The sequence below is a fragment of the Aquarana catesbeiana genome, linkage group LG01 (genome assembly GCF_042186555.1).
Source record: "Aquarana catesbeiana isolate 2022-GZ linkage group LG01, ASM4218655v1, whole genome shotgun sequence".
NCBI lineage: Eukaryota > Metazoa > Chordata > Amphibia > Anura > Ranidae > Aquarana > Aquarana catesbeiana.
The window spans coordinates 54,600,455-54,618,184 of record NC_133324.1 but is presented as its reverse complement, the minus strand read 5'-3'; the positions used below and the strand labels follow the sequence as shown (position 1 = coordinate 54,618,184).

The following is a 17,730-nucleotide window of genomic DNA, read 5'->3' as shown; positions in this document are numbered from 1 at the left end:
AATCCAAGGGGCTCTCCTCACTGAGCTCTGCAGAGTATAACTTCAGCTCTCTGCCCCACCTTTTTCTTTTTACCCCCCAATTCCAGGAGTGTTCCTGACTAAACATACTGCTACAGCATAGGTCGGTGATCTGGCTGTGCTGTCTACAAGAAATGTTCCTGACTCCAAGAGAAAAAGAGGTGCCAGGGGAGGAAGCTCCAGCACACAGCCAGAGATTGGCAGCCTCAGCTCTGTTCCTGTGTGAGGGGGGGGGGGTAGTCCCTTCCCTCCAATCAGCTCTCCTCATTGAGTTCTGTAGTGGGTTATTTCAGCTCCCCGCCCCCTTTTTTCGGACAACTCAGCCAAGCTTTATAAATTCTGTACGGATATAGAGAAGAGAAGACAGCAGACAAACAGGTACAATTTTTGTAGAATTTGTTTCATCTCTGTGTATCACCTGAGGCCAGTCACTTCACTGGGTATATGGAAGGGTTTACATCCACTTTACCTTTAAACTGGTAAGCTGCAAAGGCTTTTAAAGCATTGCCTATGGGGAATTTTAGGTACTGCACTGGTAGGTACAGTATTGATACAAGTTAACATGCATTGTGTTAGCACAGTCTATTCAGCCTAAACACATAAAGTTGCATGTACATTTTTGTAATGAAGTGTACCACAACACATGGTAGTACATTACCGTGCGGATCAGGGTCCCCTGCAGAGTATGTCCACTGTATTGATGGGGAATACCTCCCTATAGAGCCATTCTATTCTCCTGGTGGGGGGGGGGGGGGGGGGGGTGATAACTGCTAGCGGCTATAATAGCCGCCAGCAAAAATCCGACAAGGGCTGGTTGTACCAAAGTTGATCGATCAACTTGGGTACATTCAGCCTGCCCATACATGGTTCGAATCTCGGCCAGTTCCTGCTGAACCTGCTGAGATTCAAACCGTCTATGGCCAGCTTAATTGTTAAGTGCTGAGGACAACGATGACTCTATAAAAATCACGAATAAGAAAAGATAAATAACACCTTAAAATGGAGTTCCAGCTGGATTATTTTTTTTAAATGTCTCAGTGTTTGTATCTAATTTAATACCAAACTATATGGATAGTTAATGCTTCCATCTTCAGTGTGGGCATGTGTGATATCTTCTTCCGGGATATGGTGCTGCTGGTACCCAGCATGCACCTCCCGATCTTGCGCATGCGCATAAAGTACAAAGCGAGGCGCACTCATTGTTGCCTTACATTGCGTCATTTCCTGTTTGGGAATAACGCGATGCCACCAGCGGAGGATGCCCACTGACTTCTGGGATTGATAAAACTCATATCCCAACAGCCAATGCAGCGGCCTCCTCTTTCGGTGTACCTCACCGCGGTGAGGTACACTGAAAGAGGAGCAATTACCGTTTACAAACAAGGCAATTTGACTACAGAAAAAAAAAAAAAGTCCAATGGGTGAAACTCCACTTTAAGATTTTTAATCTAATAGACACAGAAGAAATGTAAATCTGAACTTGTATAGATTTCACACATTGGGAGGACACAAGCTCTTCTATAAAGAAGGTTTAAATGACACCAACAGAGCAGCCTCTCCCCGGATGGACATAACGGATGAGGGGTCTCCGGTGGCAGGAGAGAAGACGGAGCTGTCTGCACACTCACCTCATTGATCATCTCAATCTCACGGAAAGTCAATCTGTCCAGCCAGTCCACTTTCACCATGTGACCTTGCCGGTGTGCCTTGGTGAGCTGCAAGATAAACAATACAAGCTGAAAATGAGTGTGCTTATATTTAGCTTTCTCTGGTCTCTCCCCCCCTATCAACATGATAATAACATTTTTCTATATAACATTTCGGTATACATTTGATACTTTAAAGGAGAAGTGTGGGAATGCAAAAAAACAATCATACAACTCACCTCCATGCTGCATCTGTCCCCTGCCAGCTCTAAGCCCGTGAACGGAGTGATCACATGACCACAGATTGCTCAGTTCTCAGTCCGCTCGGAGCTGGGAGTAGATGGCTGTCAGTCATTGCTCTCTGCTCTGCCTCTCCAGCACTCACTGGTGCGCTGGGCTGCGGATGGGGAGCTAGATCAGCTCTCAGTGGAGCATTATTGTTGGTATCCTTCCATAGCCTTGGAGCAGCTCTGTGACGTCAGCCAACAGCAGGGTTTAAACCCACTATAGGCTGATTCTGATAGGGCTTTGAGCATACTTCTCTTTTAACAATTCTTAAATTAGCAGCTCACCCTGCTTCTGCTCCCTGCAGTGACTCAGCAGCTCAGCTCATCCCTCACCTCACCTCCCACAGGTGATCAAGCAACTCACCCTGCCCCTGTCCCACATGAGATTCAGCAGCCCAGCTCTACCCTTCCACAAGTGATCCAGCAGCTTCACTCACCCTGTTCTCCACTACCAGCAGCAACTCAGCAGCTCCTCACACCCTCCACCCCCTCCTGCAGAAACTCAGCAGCTTCTTACACCCTCCTCCGCCTTCCATCAGCAACTCAGCAGCTCCTCACACCCTCCTCTCCCTTCCCAGCAGCAACTCAGCAGCTCCTCACACCCTCCTCTCCCTTTCCAGGAGCAACTCAGCAGCTCCTCACACCCTCCTCCCACTTCCATCAGCAACTCAGCAGCTCCTCACACCCTCCTCTCCCTTTCCAGGAGCAACTCAGCAGCTCCTCACACCCTCCTCCCACTTCCATCAGCAACTCAGCAGCTCCTCACACCCTCCTCTCCCTTTCCAGGAGCAACTCAGCAGCTCCTCACACCCTCCTCCCACTTCCAGCAGCAACTCAGTAGTTCCTCACACCCTCCTCCCACTTGCCAGCCGCAACTCGGCAGATTCTCACACCCTCCTCCCCCTTCCATCAGCAACTCAGCAGCTCCTCATACCCTCCTCCCCCTTCCAGCAGCAACTCAGCAGCTCCTCACACCCTCCTCCCCCTTCCAGCAGCAACTCAGCAGCTCCTCCCCTTTCCATCAGCAGCTGCTCACACCCTCCTCTCCCTTTCCAGCAGCAACTCAGCAGCTTCTCACACCCTCCTCCCCCTTCCATCAGCAACTCAGCAGCTCCTCACACCCTCCTCTCCCTTTCCAGGAGCAACTCAGCAGCTCCTCACACCCTCCTCCCACTTCCAGCAGCAACTCAGTAGTTCCTCACACCCTCCTCCCACTTGCCAGCCGCAACTCGGCAGATTCTCACACCCTCCTCCCCCTTCCATCAGCAACTCAGCAGCTCCTCATACCCTCCTCCCCCTTCCAGCAGCAACTCAGCAGCTCCTCACACCCTCCTCCCCCTTCCAGCAGCAACTCAGCAGCTCCTCCCCTTTCCATCAGCAGCTGCTCACACCCTCCTCTCCCTTTCCAGCAGCAACTCAGCAGCTTCTCACACCCTCCTCCCCCTTCCATCAGCAACTCAGCAGCTCCTCACACCCTCCTCCCCCTTCCATCAGCAACTCAGCAGCTCCTCAAACCCTCCTCCCCCTTCCACCTGCAACTTATCAGCTCCTCCCACCCTCCTCTCCCTTTCCAGCAGCAATTCAGCAGCTCCTCACACCTTCTGTCCCCTTTCCAGCAGCAATTTAGCAGCTTCTAACACCCTCCTCCCCTTTCCAGCAACAACTCAGCAGCTCCTCACACCCTCCTCCCCCTTCCATCAGCAAAGTTTTATCCCTATTGTGGGGTCACCAGTACGGCATTTATAAATTGATAAGCGTCTCTTCTCTAGAGAGAATAAGTTCAGTGCGCGCAACCTTTCCTCATAACTAATATCCTCCAGACCCTTTATTAGCTTTGTTGCCCTTCTTTGTACTCGCTCTATTTCCAGTACATCCTTCCTGAGGACTCGTGCCTAGAACTGGACAACATACTCTAGGTGCGGCCGGAACAGAGTCTTGTAGAGCGGGAGAATTATCGTTTTATCTCTGGAGTTGATCCCCTTTTTAATGCATCCCAATATTCTGTTTGCTTTGTTAGCAACAGCTTGGCATTGCAAGCCATTGCTGAGCCTATCATCTACTAGGACCCCCAGGTCCTTTTCCATCCTAGATTCCCCCAGAGGTTCTCCCCCCAGTGTATAGATTGCATTCATATTTTTGCCACCCAAATGCATTATTTTACATTTTTCCACATTAAACCTCATTTGCCATGTAGTTGCAGACCCAATTAATTTATTCAGATCTACTTGCAAGGTTTCCACATCCTGCAGAGAAGTTATTGCCCTGCTTAGCTTAGTATTGTCCGCAAATACAGAGATTGAGCTGTTCTCCCAATCCTCCAGGTCATTTATGAACAAATTAAATAGGATTGGTCCCAGCACAGAACCCTGGGGAACAACACTACCCACCCCTGACCATTTTGAGTACTCCTCATTTATCACCACCCTCTGAACTCACCCTTATAGCCAGTTTTCAATCCATGTACTCACCCTATGGTCCATGCCTCAGTTTGTACAGTAAACGTTTATGAGGAACTGTATCAAATGCTTTTGCAAAAATCCAGATACACCACGTCTATGGGCCTTCCTTTATCTAGATGGCAGCTCACCTCCTCATAGAAGGTTAATAGATTGGTTTGGCAAGAACAATTCTTCATGAATCCATGCTGATTACTGCTAATGATACCCTTCTCTTTTCTAAAATCTTGTATATAGTCCCTTATCATCCCCTCCAAAAGCTTGCATACTATTGATGTTAGGCTAACTGGTCTGTAATTCCCAGGGATGTATTTTGGCCCTTTTTTAAATATTGGTGCTACATTGGCTTTGCTCCAATCAGCTGGTACCATTCCAGTCAATAGACTGTCTGTAAAAATTAGGAACAATGGTCTGGCAATTATTTGACCGAGTTCCCCACGTACCCTCGGGTGCAAGCCATCTGGTCCCCGTGACTTATTAATGTTAAAGTTTCCCCAAGTCTAATTCTTATCCTGTCCTCTGATAACCATGGAGGTGCTACCTGTGATGTGTCATGAGGATAAACACTGCAGTTTTGGTTACTGAAGCCCCCCGATTCCCTCGTGAAGACTGAGGAGAAGAATAAATTCAATACCTTTGCCATCTTCCCATCCTTTGTAACCAGATGTCCTTCCTCGATCTTTTAGGGGGCCAATATGGTCTGTCCTCCCTCTTTTACTGTTTATATACCCAACCGCTTCAGCCCCGGAAGAATTTACCCCTTTCCTGACCAGAGCACTTTTTGCGATTCGGCACTGCGTTGATTTAACTGACAATTGCGCGGTCGTGCGACGTTGTACCCAAACAAAATTGACGTCCTTTTTTTCCCACAAACAGTGGTATTTGATCGCATCTGCGGCTTTTATTTTTTGCGCTATAAACAAAAAAAAAAGCGACAATTTTGAAAAAAAAAAAACAAAAAAAAAAACGCATTATTTTTTACTTTTTGCTAGAATAAATATCCCCCAAAAATATATAAAAAAACAATTTAGGCCAGTTTAGGCCGATATGTATTCTTCTATATATTTTTGGGAAAAAAAAAAAAAAAAAAATTTCGCAATAAGCGTATATTGATTGGTTTGCGCAAAAGTTATAGCGTCTACAAAATAGGGGATAGATTTATAGCATTTTTGCTATAAATCTGTGGCGGCGGTCTGTGATTTTTATCGTGACTGCGACATTATGGCGGACACATCAGAGAATTTTGACACATTTTTTGGCACCATTGGCATTAATACAGCGATCAATGCTATAAAATTACATTGATTACTGTAAAAATGTCACTGGCAGTGAAGGGGTTAACACTAGGGGGCGCTTGAGGGGTTAACTGTGTTCCCTGAGAGGTGATTCTAACTGAAGGGGGAGGGGACTGACTGGAGGAAGTGATGGATCGTGGTTCCTAGCCAACAGGAACACACGATCTGTCACTCCTGTCAGAACAGAACAGTGTTTACATACACTCGTCCCTGTTCGGTCTCTCCTGCTCACGATCGCTCGTGGCGGGCGGTAATCACGACCGTCGGCCAGGAGCATCGGCAGCTAAGACGGCTCGCGCAGGGGGGCCAACCTGCCACAGTATAACTGCAGTGGTTGGTCGGGAAGTATTTCTTGGGGGTTTTTTTGCTCTCCTCCGCTATGTGTTTTTCGTGTTCTATCTTAGCCGCTCTAATTGAACCCTTACATTTCTTGTTGCATTCGTTGTAAAGTCTGAATGCTGATGATCCCTTAGCCTTGTATTTTTTGAAGGCCTTCTTTGCTTTTATATGCATTTCTACATTGGAGTTAAGCCATCCAGGACTTCTGTTCGCTCTTTTAAATTTATTTCCCAATGAGATGCACTGGCTAATGCCCTTATTTAACATGCTCTTAAAGCAAACCCATCTCTCCTCCGTGTTCTTTGTTCCTAAGAGTTTATCCCAATTTATACCTTCTAGCAATGTTCGTAGTTTAGGGAAGTTGGCTCTTTTGAAATTCAGTTTCTTTGTATTCCCCTTATGTTTCCTATCTGTGTGATTCATACTGAAGTTAATTGACCTGTGATCGCCGTTTCCTCAATTGCCCCGTATTTCCACATCCGTGATCAGAACTGTATTGTTGGTAATCAGTAGGTCTAGTAACACTTTGTATTCTCTAGGGTCTTTGCTAAAAAAATATATATAATGTTAGGGGGTTCTAAGTAATTTCCTAGCAAAAAATACTGATTTTAACTTAACTTTTAACTTAAACAACAAGTGTCAGAAATAGGCTTGGTCTTGAAGTGGTTATTTTTCAGGGATTTTCTCTCACTTCCTGTTTTGGCTAAGGGACAGGAAGTGAAGGGAAATCTCCCCAATGGGTCACAGATGTCAAAAAATAAAACAGGCATTATAACCCTCCCTTACTCTATCCAAAATAAATAAAAAAGTTTGGCCTATACATCTACTTTAAAGTGAACCTGTATTCAATTTTACACTGTTACAAGTGTAAGGGCAGCCAGCACAGTGCTTACAATAATCTTTATTACCCAGAAAAGCCTCTTCTGTGACCCCTTCTGGATTTAGCTTCCCTTCGTTAGCAGGGCCTGGTTTTCCTGACAGACTGGGCTCTTAAGGCATAACTCCACTTTTGTTGAGAAGAAAAACATTCCCCTCTGGGTGATCTATGTACATTGCAAGGATTATAACAACCTTTGTTGCAAATTCCTACCTTTTGTTATTCTGAAGTGTTTGCCTGTGCCTTTGTGCTTAGTGGGTCCAGTGGGAGTGATTTCATAATTATCTATCAGCTGTGCATCAGCAGAGCACTAGTGAGGAAACCTGCTGGGCATGTATCGCTTTAGACATGTTCCTATTGGGAGTATCTCACCAAAAATGACATTTTTGTTGCAGGGGATGCCTGAAATCTGACTTGTATCTTAGGCAGACTTCTGGGAAAATCAGTGAGCCAATCACACAAGCAGGAAATTATGTTTCCGGGGAGTGGCAAGTACACACTGTACAGAACAACTCCAGGTAGCCATATTGCAATGCATTTTCAGAAAATTACAGCGGCTGCAGATTGGCAGCGCTCTCTGCCAATGGCAGAGAGCGCTGATCGGAGTGTTCTGGCGGGGGGGCCGCCCCCCTCTCAGAATACAACAGCTCAGCGGAAGAGATCGCAGTACTAACTCCGCATAGTTAGTACAGCGGCTCTGACCGTAGCTGACAGTTTATTTCATTCAACCCAGCTCATAGTGTGTACCCGACTTTATAATTAGCTGATAACAAACACCTCGGATTTGGAAGTAACAAGCTTCAAACACCAAAACTCAGTCCAGTCAATCCATTCACTCTGATAACGCGGCTCCCTTCACTCAGTGAGTGACAAAAGACATGCAGAGTGACAGCTGTACACTTCACTACAAGCACAGGCAATAGACAGGAGCCCATCACCTCCACCGGGAAAACATGGACGCCTGGACAACAGACAAGGCGAGTAAAACAGTATTAACACTCTTCACAAACAAACACAGCTTCAGTAATCCAGGCCAATCATGCATTTGTAAACAACTAATCCATGCCAATTATTGCCTGTTCACACTGCCGCGACTTGTCATGCGTTTTGAGACTTCAAAGTCTAAAGACAAGTGGCACCCCATTAACAGCAACAGAGCTGTTCTAATCAGTGTGACTCAAGTCCCAGCAACTTCAAAAAAGGTTTCTGCACTACTTTTGGTGGTCTTCATCGCGACTTTCATTGAATTCGGTTAATGAAGTCGCAAGCAAGCCGCAATGAAGTCACACAGGCTGTCAAAGTCGTGCAACTCTGAAGCTGCGTAGATGTGAACCAGCACATAAAGGGTCATCCCAACCAACACATCATATTATTTTGACTGGATGAAAGTTACAACCACTGTAATGCTAGATCTAGGGATGCACCAATACCAGTTTTTTAAGACCGAGTACTGTACCGATATTTTTTCTCAAGGACTCGCCAATACCAAGTGCCGATGCCTATTTTTAGTGTCATGTGACAATAAGCCTGCTAAACGCTACCAATTCTAGTTATGTTGGTGTGGTAATTACGGGATTAGAATAGATGAGGGCTCTTCAAAACTATGGCCCTGCAGCTGTTGCGGAACTACAAGTCCCATGAAGCATTGTAAAACTCTGACATTCACAGACATGACTAGGCATGATGGGAATTGTAGTTCCTGAACATATCTGGAGGGCCGCAGTTTGAAGACCCCTGGAATAGATGTTGAGGAGGCCTCACCACCTGTCAAACGCCTCTGAAAAGTGATCAGAACGTGGAGTTTTTGAAACAAATCTAAAAAAAAAAAAAAAAAAAAACAGCCTTTTGGTAAAATACTTTCTAAGATTAGCACTGGACTTCACTCCTGCCAATTTGAGGTCCTGCTTCATGTTCTTGATCTTAACTTCATATTGAAAATACTCTTAAACCTTATTCACACCCTTCATGTATTTAAAGATTTCAGTTATGTTTCCCCTTTCCCTTCTTTTCTCAAGACAGTACAGATTAAAATCCCGAAGACTCTCCCGGTTTTATCCTTCAGACCTTTCACCATTTTTATTACTAGTCTCTAAACTCGTGTCTTATCAAGATCTATTTTGAAGTCTCCAGAACTGGACACAGTATTCTAAAAGAGTAAAAAAATACCTCTCTTTATGGGGGAACCAGGACCTCATTCCTCCTGCTGGTGATCCCTCAAATGATAGCTAAAGATCTATATGGTGAACTTAGAACCTCCTTCCTCCTGCTGATACCCCAAGTGATCACGAACGTTCTATGTAGGGAAATCAGGAACTCCTTCCTCCTAGTGATCACTCAAGTGATCCCTAAATATCTATAATGGGGAATCAGGGCCTGCTTCCTTCTGGTGATCCCTCAAGTGATCCTTAAATATCTATAATAGGGAATCAGGGCCTTCATCCCTCTGCTGGTGATCCTTATAGTGATATAGGAGAATCAGAACCACTTTCCTCCAGCTAGAGATCCCTCGAATAAGAACAAAATATCTATATGGTGTAATTAGAACCTCCTTCCTCCTGCTGGTGATCACTAAAGTTCTTTATGGGAGAATCAGGACCTCCTTCCTGCTGCTCTTGACCCTTCTAGAGATAACTAAATCTATATAGAGGAATCAGGACCACTTTCCTCCAGCTGGTTATCCATCAAATAACTATAGATCTATATGGTGCAAACAAAACCTTCCTCCTGCTGGTGATAACTACAGATCTAAATAGAGGAATCAGGACCTCCTTCCTCCTACTGGTGAGCTCTCGAGCGATCACTAAATATCTATATAGGAAAATCAAGACCTCATTCCTCCAGCTGGTGACCCCTCTAGTGAGAACTAAAAATATATGGTTGAATTAGAACCTCCTTCTCCCTGCTCTTGATCCCTCTAGTAATAACTAAATATCTATATAGGGGAATTAGGATCTCCTGCGTCCTGCTGGTAATTCCTATAGTAATAAGTAAGACATATATAGACCTCTTTCCTCCTGCTGGTGATCTACCTCTAGTAATAACTAAAGATCTACTATAGGGGAATTAGAATCTCCTTCCTTCTGCTGGCGATTCCTATAGTAACAACTAAGATCTATATAGAGGAACCAGGACCTCCTGCCTCTTGTTGGTGATCTCTCTAGTGATAACTAAAGATCTATATAGGGGAATCAGGATCTCCTTCCTCCTGTTGGCGATTCCTATAGTAATAAGTAAGATCTATATAGAGGAACAGGACCTCTTTCCTCCTGCTGGTGACCCCTCTAGTGATATGAAAATCTATATAGAGCAGTGATGGTGAACTTTGGCACCCCAGATGTTTTGGAACAACATTTCCCATGATGCTCACCTACACTGCAGAGCATCAAGGGAAATGTAGTTCCAAAACATCTGGGGTGCCAAGGTTCGCCATCACTGATATAGAGAATCAGGACCTCCTTCCTCTTGCTGGTGATGCCTCTAGTGTTGCATCACAGAATTGTGTCTGCTTTCCCAACACCTGGCCACACTGTTTGCTAATTTTTCAGCCATCTGAACAACATCTAAATCGTTTTCCTCTGAATGTTCTTCTGTACCTGGAGCAGAGTATATAGTTACATAGTTACATAGTAGGTGAGGTTGAAAAAAGACACAAGTCCATCAAGTCCAACCTATGTGTGTGATTATGTGTCAGTATTTCATTACATATCCCTGTATGTTGCGGTCATTCAGGTGATTATCTAATAGTTTCCTGAAGCTATCAATGCTCCCCGCTGAGACCACCGCCTGTGGAAGGGAATTCCACATCCTTGCCGCTCTTACAGTAAAGAACCCTCTACGTAGTTTAAGGTTAAACCTCTTTTCTTCTAATTGTAATGAGTGGCCACGAGTCTTATTAAACTCTCTTCTGCAAAAAAGTTTTATCCCTATTGTGGGGTCACCAGTACAGTATTTGTAAATTGAAATCATATCCCCTCTCAAGCGTCTCTTCTCCAGAGAGAATAAGTTCAGAGCTCGCAACCTTTCCTCATAACTAAGATCCTCCAGACCCTTTATTACCTTTGTTGCCCTTCTTTGTACTCGCTCCATTTCCAGTACATCCCTCCTGAGGACTGGTGCCCAGAACTGGACAGAGTCTTGTAGAGCGGAAGAATTATCGTTTTATCTCTGAAGTTGATCCCCTTTTTAATGCATGCCAATATTCTGTTTGCTTTATTAGCAGCAGCTTGGCATTGCATGCCATTGCTGAGCCTATCATCTACTAGGACCCCCAGGTCCTTTTCCATCCTAGATTCCCCCAGAGGTTCTCCCCCCAGTGTATAGATTGCATTCATATTTTTGCCACCCAAATGCATTATTTTACATTTTTCTACATTGAACCTCATTTGCCATGTAGTCGCCCACCCCATTAATTTGTTCAGGTCTTTTTGCAAGATTTCCACGTCCTGCGGAGAAGTTATTGCCCTGCTTAGCTTAGTATCGTCTGCAAATACAGAGATTGAACTGTTTATCCCATCCTCCAGGTCGTTTATAAACAAATTAAATAGGATTGGTCCCAGCACAGAACCCTGGGGAACCCCACTACCCACCCCTGACCATTCTGAGTACTCCCCATTTATCACCACCCTCTGAACATGCCCTTGTAGCCAGTTTTCAATCCATGTACTCACCCTATGGTCCATGCCAACGCACCTTATTTTGTACAGTAAACGTTTATGGGAAACTGTGTCAAATGCTTTTGCAAAATCCAGATACACCACGTCTACGGGCCTTCCTTTATCTAGATGGCAACTCACCTCCTCATAGAAGGTTAATAGATTGGTTTGGCAAGAACGATTCTTCATGAATCCATGCTGATTACTGCTAATGATACCGTTCTTATTACTAAAATCTTGTATATAGTCCCTTATCATCCCCTCCAAGAGTTTACATACTATTGATGTTAGGCTAACTGGTCTGTAATTCCCAGGGATGTTTTTTGGGCCCTTTTTAAATATTGGTGCTACATTGGCTTTTCTCCAATCAGCTGGTACCATTCCAGTCAATAGACTGTCTGTAAAAATTAGGAACAACGGTCTGGCAATCACCTGACTGAGTTCCCCAAGTACCCTCGGATGCAAGCCATCTGGTCCCGGTGATTTATTAATGTTAAGTTTCTCAAGTCTAAATTTTAATTCCGTCCTCTGTTAACCATGGAGGTGCTTCCTGTGTTGTGTCATGAGGATAAACACTGCAGTTTTGGTTACTGAAGCCCTCCGATTCACTCGTGAAAACTGAGGAGAAGAATAAATTCAATACCTTCGCCATCTCCCCATCCTTTGTAACCAGATGTCCTTGCTCATTCTTTATGGGACCAATATGGTCTGTCCTCCCCTTTTTTACTGTTTACATACTTAAAGAATTTCTTGGGATTTTTTTTGCTCTCCTCCGCTATGTGTCTTTCATGTTCTATCTTAGCCGTCCTAATTGCACCCTTACATTTCTTATTGCATTCTTTATAAAGTCTGAATGCTGAGGATGATCCCTCAACCTTGTATTTTTTGAAGGCCTTCTCCTTTGCTTTTATATGCATTTTTACATTGGAGTTAAGCCATCCAGGATTTTTGTTCGCTCTTTTAAATTTATTACCCAATGGGATACATTGGCTAATTCCCTTATTTAATATGCTCTTAAAGCAAACCCATCTCTCCTCTGTATTCTTTGTTCCAAATATTTTATCCCAATTTATGCCTTTTAGCAAGGTTTGTAGTTTAGGGAAGTTGGCTCTTTTGAAATTCAGTGTCTTTGTGTTCCCTTCATGTTTCCTATTTGTGTGATTTATACTGAAACTAATTGACCTGTGATCGCTGTTACCTAAATTGCCCCGTATTTCCACATCTGTGATCAGGTCTGTATTGTTGGTAATCAGTAGATCCAGTAATGTTTTATTTCTAGTTGGTGCGTCTACCATCTGACCCATAAAATTGTCCTGCAAGACATTAAGGAACTGGCGAGCCTTAAATGAATGCGCGGTTCCCTCCGCCCAGTCTATGTCTGGATAATTAAAATCCCCCATTATGATAACACTTCCCATCCTTGCTGCTAATCCAATTTGTGATAGGAGATCCGTCTCCACTTCCTCCCTCAAGTTAGGGGGCCTATAGCATACTCCCAGTATTATTTTCCCCTTAGCTTCATCCCTTTGGAGCTCTACCCATAAGGATTCCACCTCCTCCCTAGCTCCCTCAGTGATGTCATCTCTCACATTCACTTGTACATTATTCTTGATATATAGGCATACCCCTCCCCCTTTTTTACCCTCTCTATCCTTGCGGTATAGGGTATACCCTTGAATGTTTGCCAGCCAATCATGAGAGCTGTTGAACCAGGTCTCTGAAATTCCCACAAAATCCAAATCCTCCTTGTACAACAGTATCTCTAGTTCACCCATCTTGTCCGCCATGCTTCTGGCATTGGTGAACATGCCACATAGTTTAGACCGGTCGCATATTGTCCTCGTATTGGGTGTTTCAAGATTGCAACTAGGACTTGCTACTATACTCAGCTTATGTTTTTGTGCTTTGTTTAACCTACCACTAATGCCCCCAATACTACCCTCTGGAATATCTTCCGCGCTGGCTATCTCTGTCTCTGGACCCCCCCCCCCCCCCCCCATCGCCTAGTTTAAAAACCCCTCTAACTTTTTGGCCATCTTCATTCCCAGCAGATCTGCACCCTCCTCATTTAGGTGCAGTCCGTCCCTTCTATAGTACCGGTTACCGACTGAGAAGTCGGCCCAGTCCTCCAGGAACCCAAACCCCTCCTTACTACACCAGCTCTTCAGCCACTTGTTTACTTCCCTAATCTCCCTCTGCCTTTCTGGTGTGGCTCGATGTACCGGTAGTATTCCTGAGAACACTACCTTGGAGGTCCTTTTCCTCAATTTAGCACCTAAGTCCCTAAAATCGTTCTTTAGGACACTCCATCTGCCTCTGACTTTGTCATTGGTGCCAACGTGCACCATGACAGCCGGGTCTTCCCCAGCCCCTCCCAGTAATCTGTCCACAAGATCCGTGATGTGCCGAACCCGAGCGCCCGGTAGACAACATACTGTTCGGCGCTTCAGGTCTTGGTTACAGATTGCCCTCTCTGTCCTTCTAAGAATTGAGTCCCCTACCACCAGAATCTGTCTTTCCTTTCCCTTTGCTGCCCCCCACTCTCACTGGAGGAGTTCTTCCCCTGGCAGCTAGGAGAGTCCCTCATCTCCAGCAGTGCTGGTCCCTGACTGGTTTCACCAATGTCACTCAATGGAGTGTACTTATTGGGATGCTCCAGTCCTGGATCGGCCTCTCTGGCACTTCCCCCTCTACCCCTCCTGACTGTCACCCATCTACTCTTTGCTAGTGCCTGCACCTCTTTGTCTCCACCCGCCTCTGTGATGGCCCCTGCCGGCACCTGCCGTGTACGTTCCTGGCTCACCTTTAGTATGGAGGGACTTCTCAATGCTGACAGTTGCTTCCCCAGATTCAGAACCTGGGCTTCCAGGGAAACAATGTGCTTACATTTTGCACAGCAGTATTCGCCCTCGATCGGATGATCAAGGAACGCATACATGCGGCAAGATGTACAAAGAGTAAACAAAAGCCTAAAATCTACAGGACTCTCATACCATAGTGCACCTCACAAGCTTGGAGACATTGTAAGCAACTGACAAGCCAGCAACTTCAGGTTAAATACAACCCCCTGATGCCAGCCAAGCAGTCAGATATACTGCATCTCACAAAAGTGAGTACACCCCTCACATTTTTGTAAATATTTTGTTATACCTTTTCATGTGACAACACTGAAGAAATGACACTTTGCTACAATGTAAAGTAGTGAGTGTACAGCTTGTATAACAGTGTAAATTTGCTGTCCCCTCAAAATAACTCAACACACAGCCATTAATGTCTAAACCTCTGGCAACAAAAGTGAGTACACCCCTAAGGGAAAATGTCCAAATTGGGCCCAATTAGCCATTTTCCCTCCCCAGTGTCATGTGACTCATTAGTGTTACAAGGTCTCAGGTGTGAATGTGGAGCAGGTGTGTTAAATTTGATTTTATCGCTCTCATTCTCTCATACTGGTCACTGGAAGTTCTACATAAAGATGGTCTAGGCTATACGAAGATTGCCAAGACCCTGAAACTGAGCTGCAGCACGGTGGCCAAGAACATACAGCGGTTTGATAGGACAGGTTCCACTCAGAACAGGCCTCTCCATGGTCGACCAAAGAAGTTGAGTTCAAGTGCTCAGCGTCAAATCCAGAGGTTGTCTTTGGGAAATAGACGTATGAGTACTGCCAGCATTGCTGCAGAGGTTGAAGGGGTGGGGGGTCAGCCTGTTGGTGCTCAGACCATACGCCGCACACTGCATCAAATTGGTCTGCATGGCTGTCCTTCCAGAAGGAAGCCTCTTTTAAAGATGATGCACAAGAAAGCCTGAAAACAGTTTGCTGAAGTCAAGCAGACTAAGGACATGGATTAATGGAACCATGTCCTGTGGTCTGATGAGACCAAGATAAAAACTTATTTGGTGCAGACGATGTCAAGTGTGCGTAGCGGCAACCAGGTGAGGAGTACAAAGACAAGTGTGTTTTACCTACAGTCAAGTATATTGGTGGGAGTGTCATGGTCTAGGGCTGCATGAGTGCTACTGGCACTGGGGAGCTACAGATCATTGAGGGAACCATGAATGCCAACATGTACTGTGACATACTGAAGCAGAGCATGATCCCATCTCTTCGGAGACTGGACCGCAGGGCAGTATTCCAACATAACGACCCCAAACACACCACCAAGATGACCGCTGCCTTGCTAAAGAAGCTGAGGGTAAAGGTGATGGACTGGCCAAGCATGTCTCCAGACCAAAACCCTATTGAACATCTGTGGGACATCCTCAAACGGAAGGTGGAGGAGCGCAAGGTCTCTAACATCCACCAGCTCTGTGATGTCATCATGGAGGAGTGGTAGAGGACTCCAGTGGCAACCTGTGAAGCTCTGGTGAACTCCATGCCCAAGAGGGTTAGGCAGTGCTGGAAAATAATGGTGGCCACACAAAATATTGCCACTTTGGGCCCAATTTGGACATTTTCACTTAGGGGTGTGCTCACTTTTGTTGCCAGCGGTTTAGACATTAATGCCTGTGTGCTGAGTTATTTTGGGGGGACAGCAAATTTACACTGTTATACAAGCTGTACACTCACTACTTTACATTGTAGCAAAGTGTCATTTCTTCAGTGTTGTCACATGAAAAGATAGAATAAAATATTTACAAAAACGTGAGGGGTGTACTCACTTTTGTGAGATACTGTAGTAAAATTAATAGGGGCATGTACTGTTAATATTTCTATGCAAGTCTGTACTATTACATAAACACACGGTGGAATATTCCGATTCTTGCACAAGTCCAACTGTTACACCACATCTCATTCAGACAGCAAACCACAGCACACTAAAGAAAGCATGGTCAGTGGCCAGCGGACAGGTTAGTACAATCAGTGCAATGCACATGCTCAAGAAGTCAGTACTTACTTCCTCTAATCGCTCCTTATTAAGCCCCTGCATCAAAGAAACTTAATCAGAAAACACACAAACTGAATTACAAACAAATCATGGCTGTACAATAAAACAGACCCTATTGGCAGACCATTCATTTGAACAAAAATCTTATTATAAGATTATATGTGCATTTATCCAATATTTATATATGTTTTTTACCTGTAAAAGACTTTCTTTTATAGACATCCAAAAGCCCAGAGACTGCTGTACTGCCATCATGGATATGTCAGCAGCCCTCCTATGGCCGAGGTGCCAGGCTATCAGACCCCCTGCTGTGGTCGGCATGTGAATCTCTTCACGATGCCCACAGACTTCCTCCCCTCCAGGCGCCAGGGTCTAGGGGGCACAGTGTGTTCTTCCTGTGTTGTGCCCCACTGGAAACAAAGAGCTGTGGCTGGGATTGGGGGGGGGGGGGGGGGGGATTGTTGCCCAGACAATCTGATAAGCATCATGTTGCCTGGGTTGCAGGATTGCTCCCCAGCTCAGGTATAACTACCTTGGCTGGGGGGGGGGGGGGGGAGACACATACAGTATCTCCTGCTGCCAGACCCCTGTATGCTGTCTGTGCCAGTGAGGACCTAAGACTAAGGTTGGGCCTCCAGGAGTTACACTCTGCCTCCCTTTGTCCAGCTGCCTCCCTGCCTGACCACCTCATCACCCGCCCGGAGCCACCAGGCGTCCTCAGTGGGAGTCTTGGAAGCCTCCTGTATATCCCCTTTGCTGTGCCATATTTCCCCCTCCATGGACTGTAACTCTTTGTTGTGCCATATTACCCAGAGGATCATTTCCCATTGCTATGCCTTATTGTTGCCCTAAGGATCACCCTGAGGTTCATTCCCCCTTTGCTGTGTCCTATTGTTTCCCTGTGGGATTGTCTCCCTTTGCTGTGTCCTATTGCTATTCCATGGACTGCTAACCTGTTGCTGTGCCATATTTCCATTACAGAGACTGTTTGTGTAGTGGCAGAGTGCTGCCCTGAGGATCATCTCCCCTTGCTGTGCTCTATTACCTCTCTGAGGACCATCCCTCCTTGTCGTGCTCCATTACCACCCTGAGGACCATCTCCCCTTGTTGTGCTCTATTATCGCCCTGAGGATCATCTCCTCTTGTTGTGTTCTATTACCACCCTGAGGATCATCTCCTCTTGTTGTGTTCTATTACCACCCTGAGGATCATCTCCCCTTGTTGTGTTCTATTACCACCCTGAGGATCATCTCCCCTTGTTGTGTTCTATTACC

The 17,730-nt window shown here is 45.4% G+C and overlaps 1 protein-coding gene across 2 annotated transcripts in view; it reads right to left on the bottom strand.

Annotated features, from left to right (window-relative positions):
* Positions 1–17,730, bottom strand: part of PIK3C3 (phosphatidylinositol 3-kinase catalytic subunit type 3) — a 311,657-nt gene that overhangs the window by 270,238 nt on the left and 23,689 nt on the right. Inside the window, exons 5-6 of one of the 2 annotated variants that reach the window (XM_073618729.1) lie at positions 16,466–16,492; positions 1,647–1,733 (exon numbers count right to left, since the gene is read on the bottom strand). In XM_073618729.1, coding sequence (XP_073474830.1) covers positions 1,647–1,733; positions 16,466–16,492 — 114 coding nt within the window. The remainder of the gene's footprint in view (positions 1–1,646; positions 1,734–16,465; positions 16,493–17,730) is intronic. The other variant, XM_073618740.1, reaches the window with a different exon arrangement.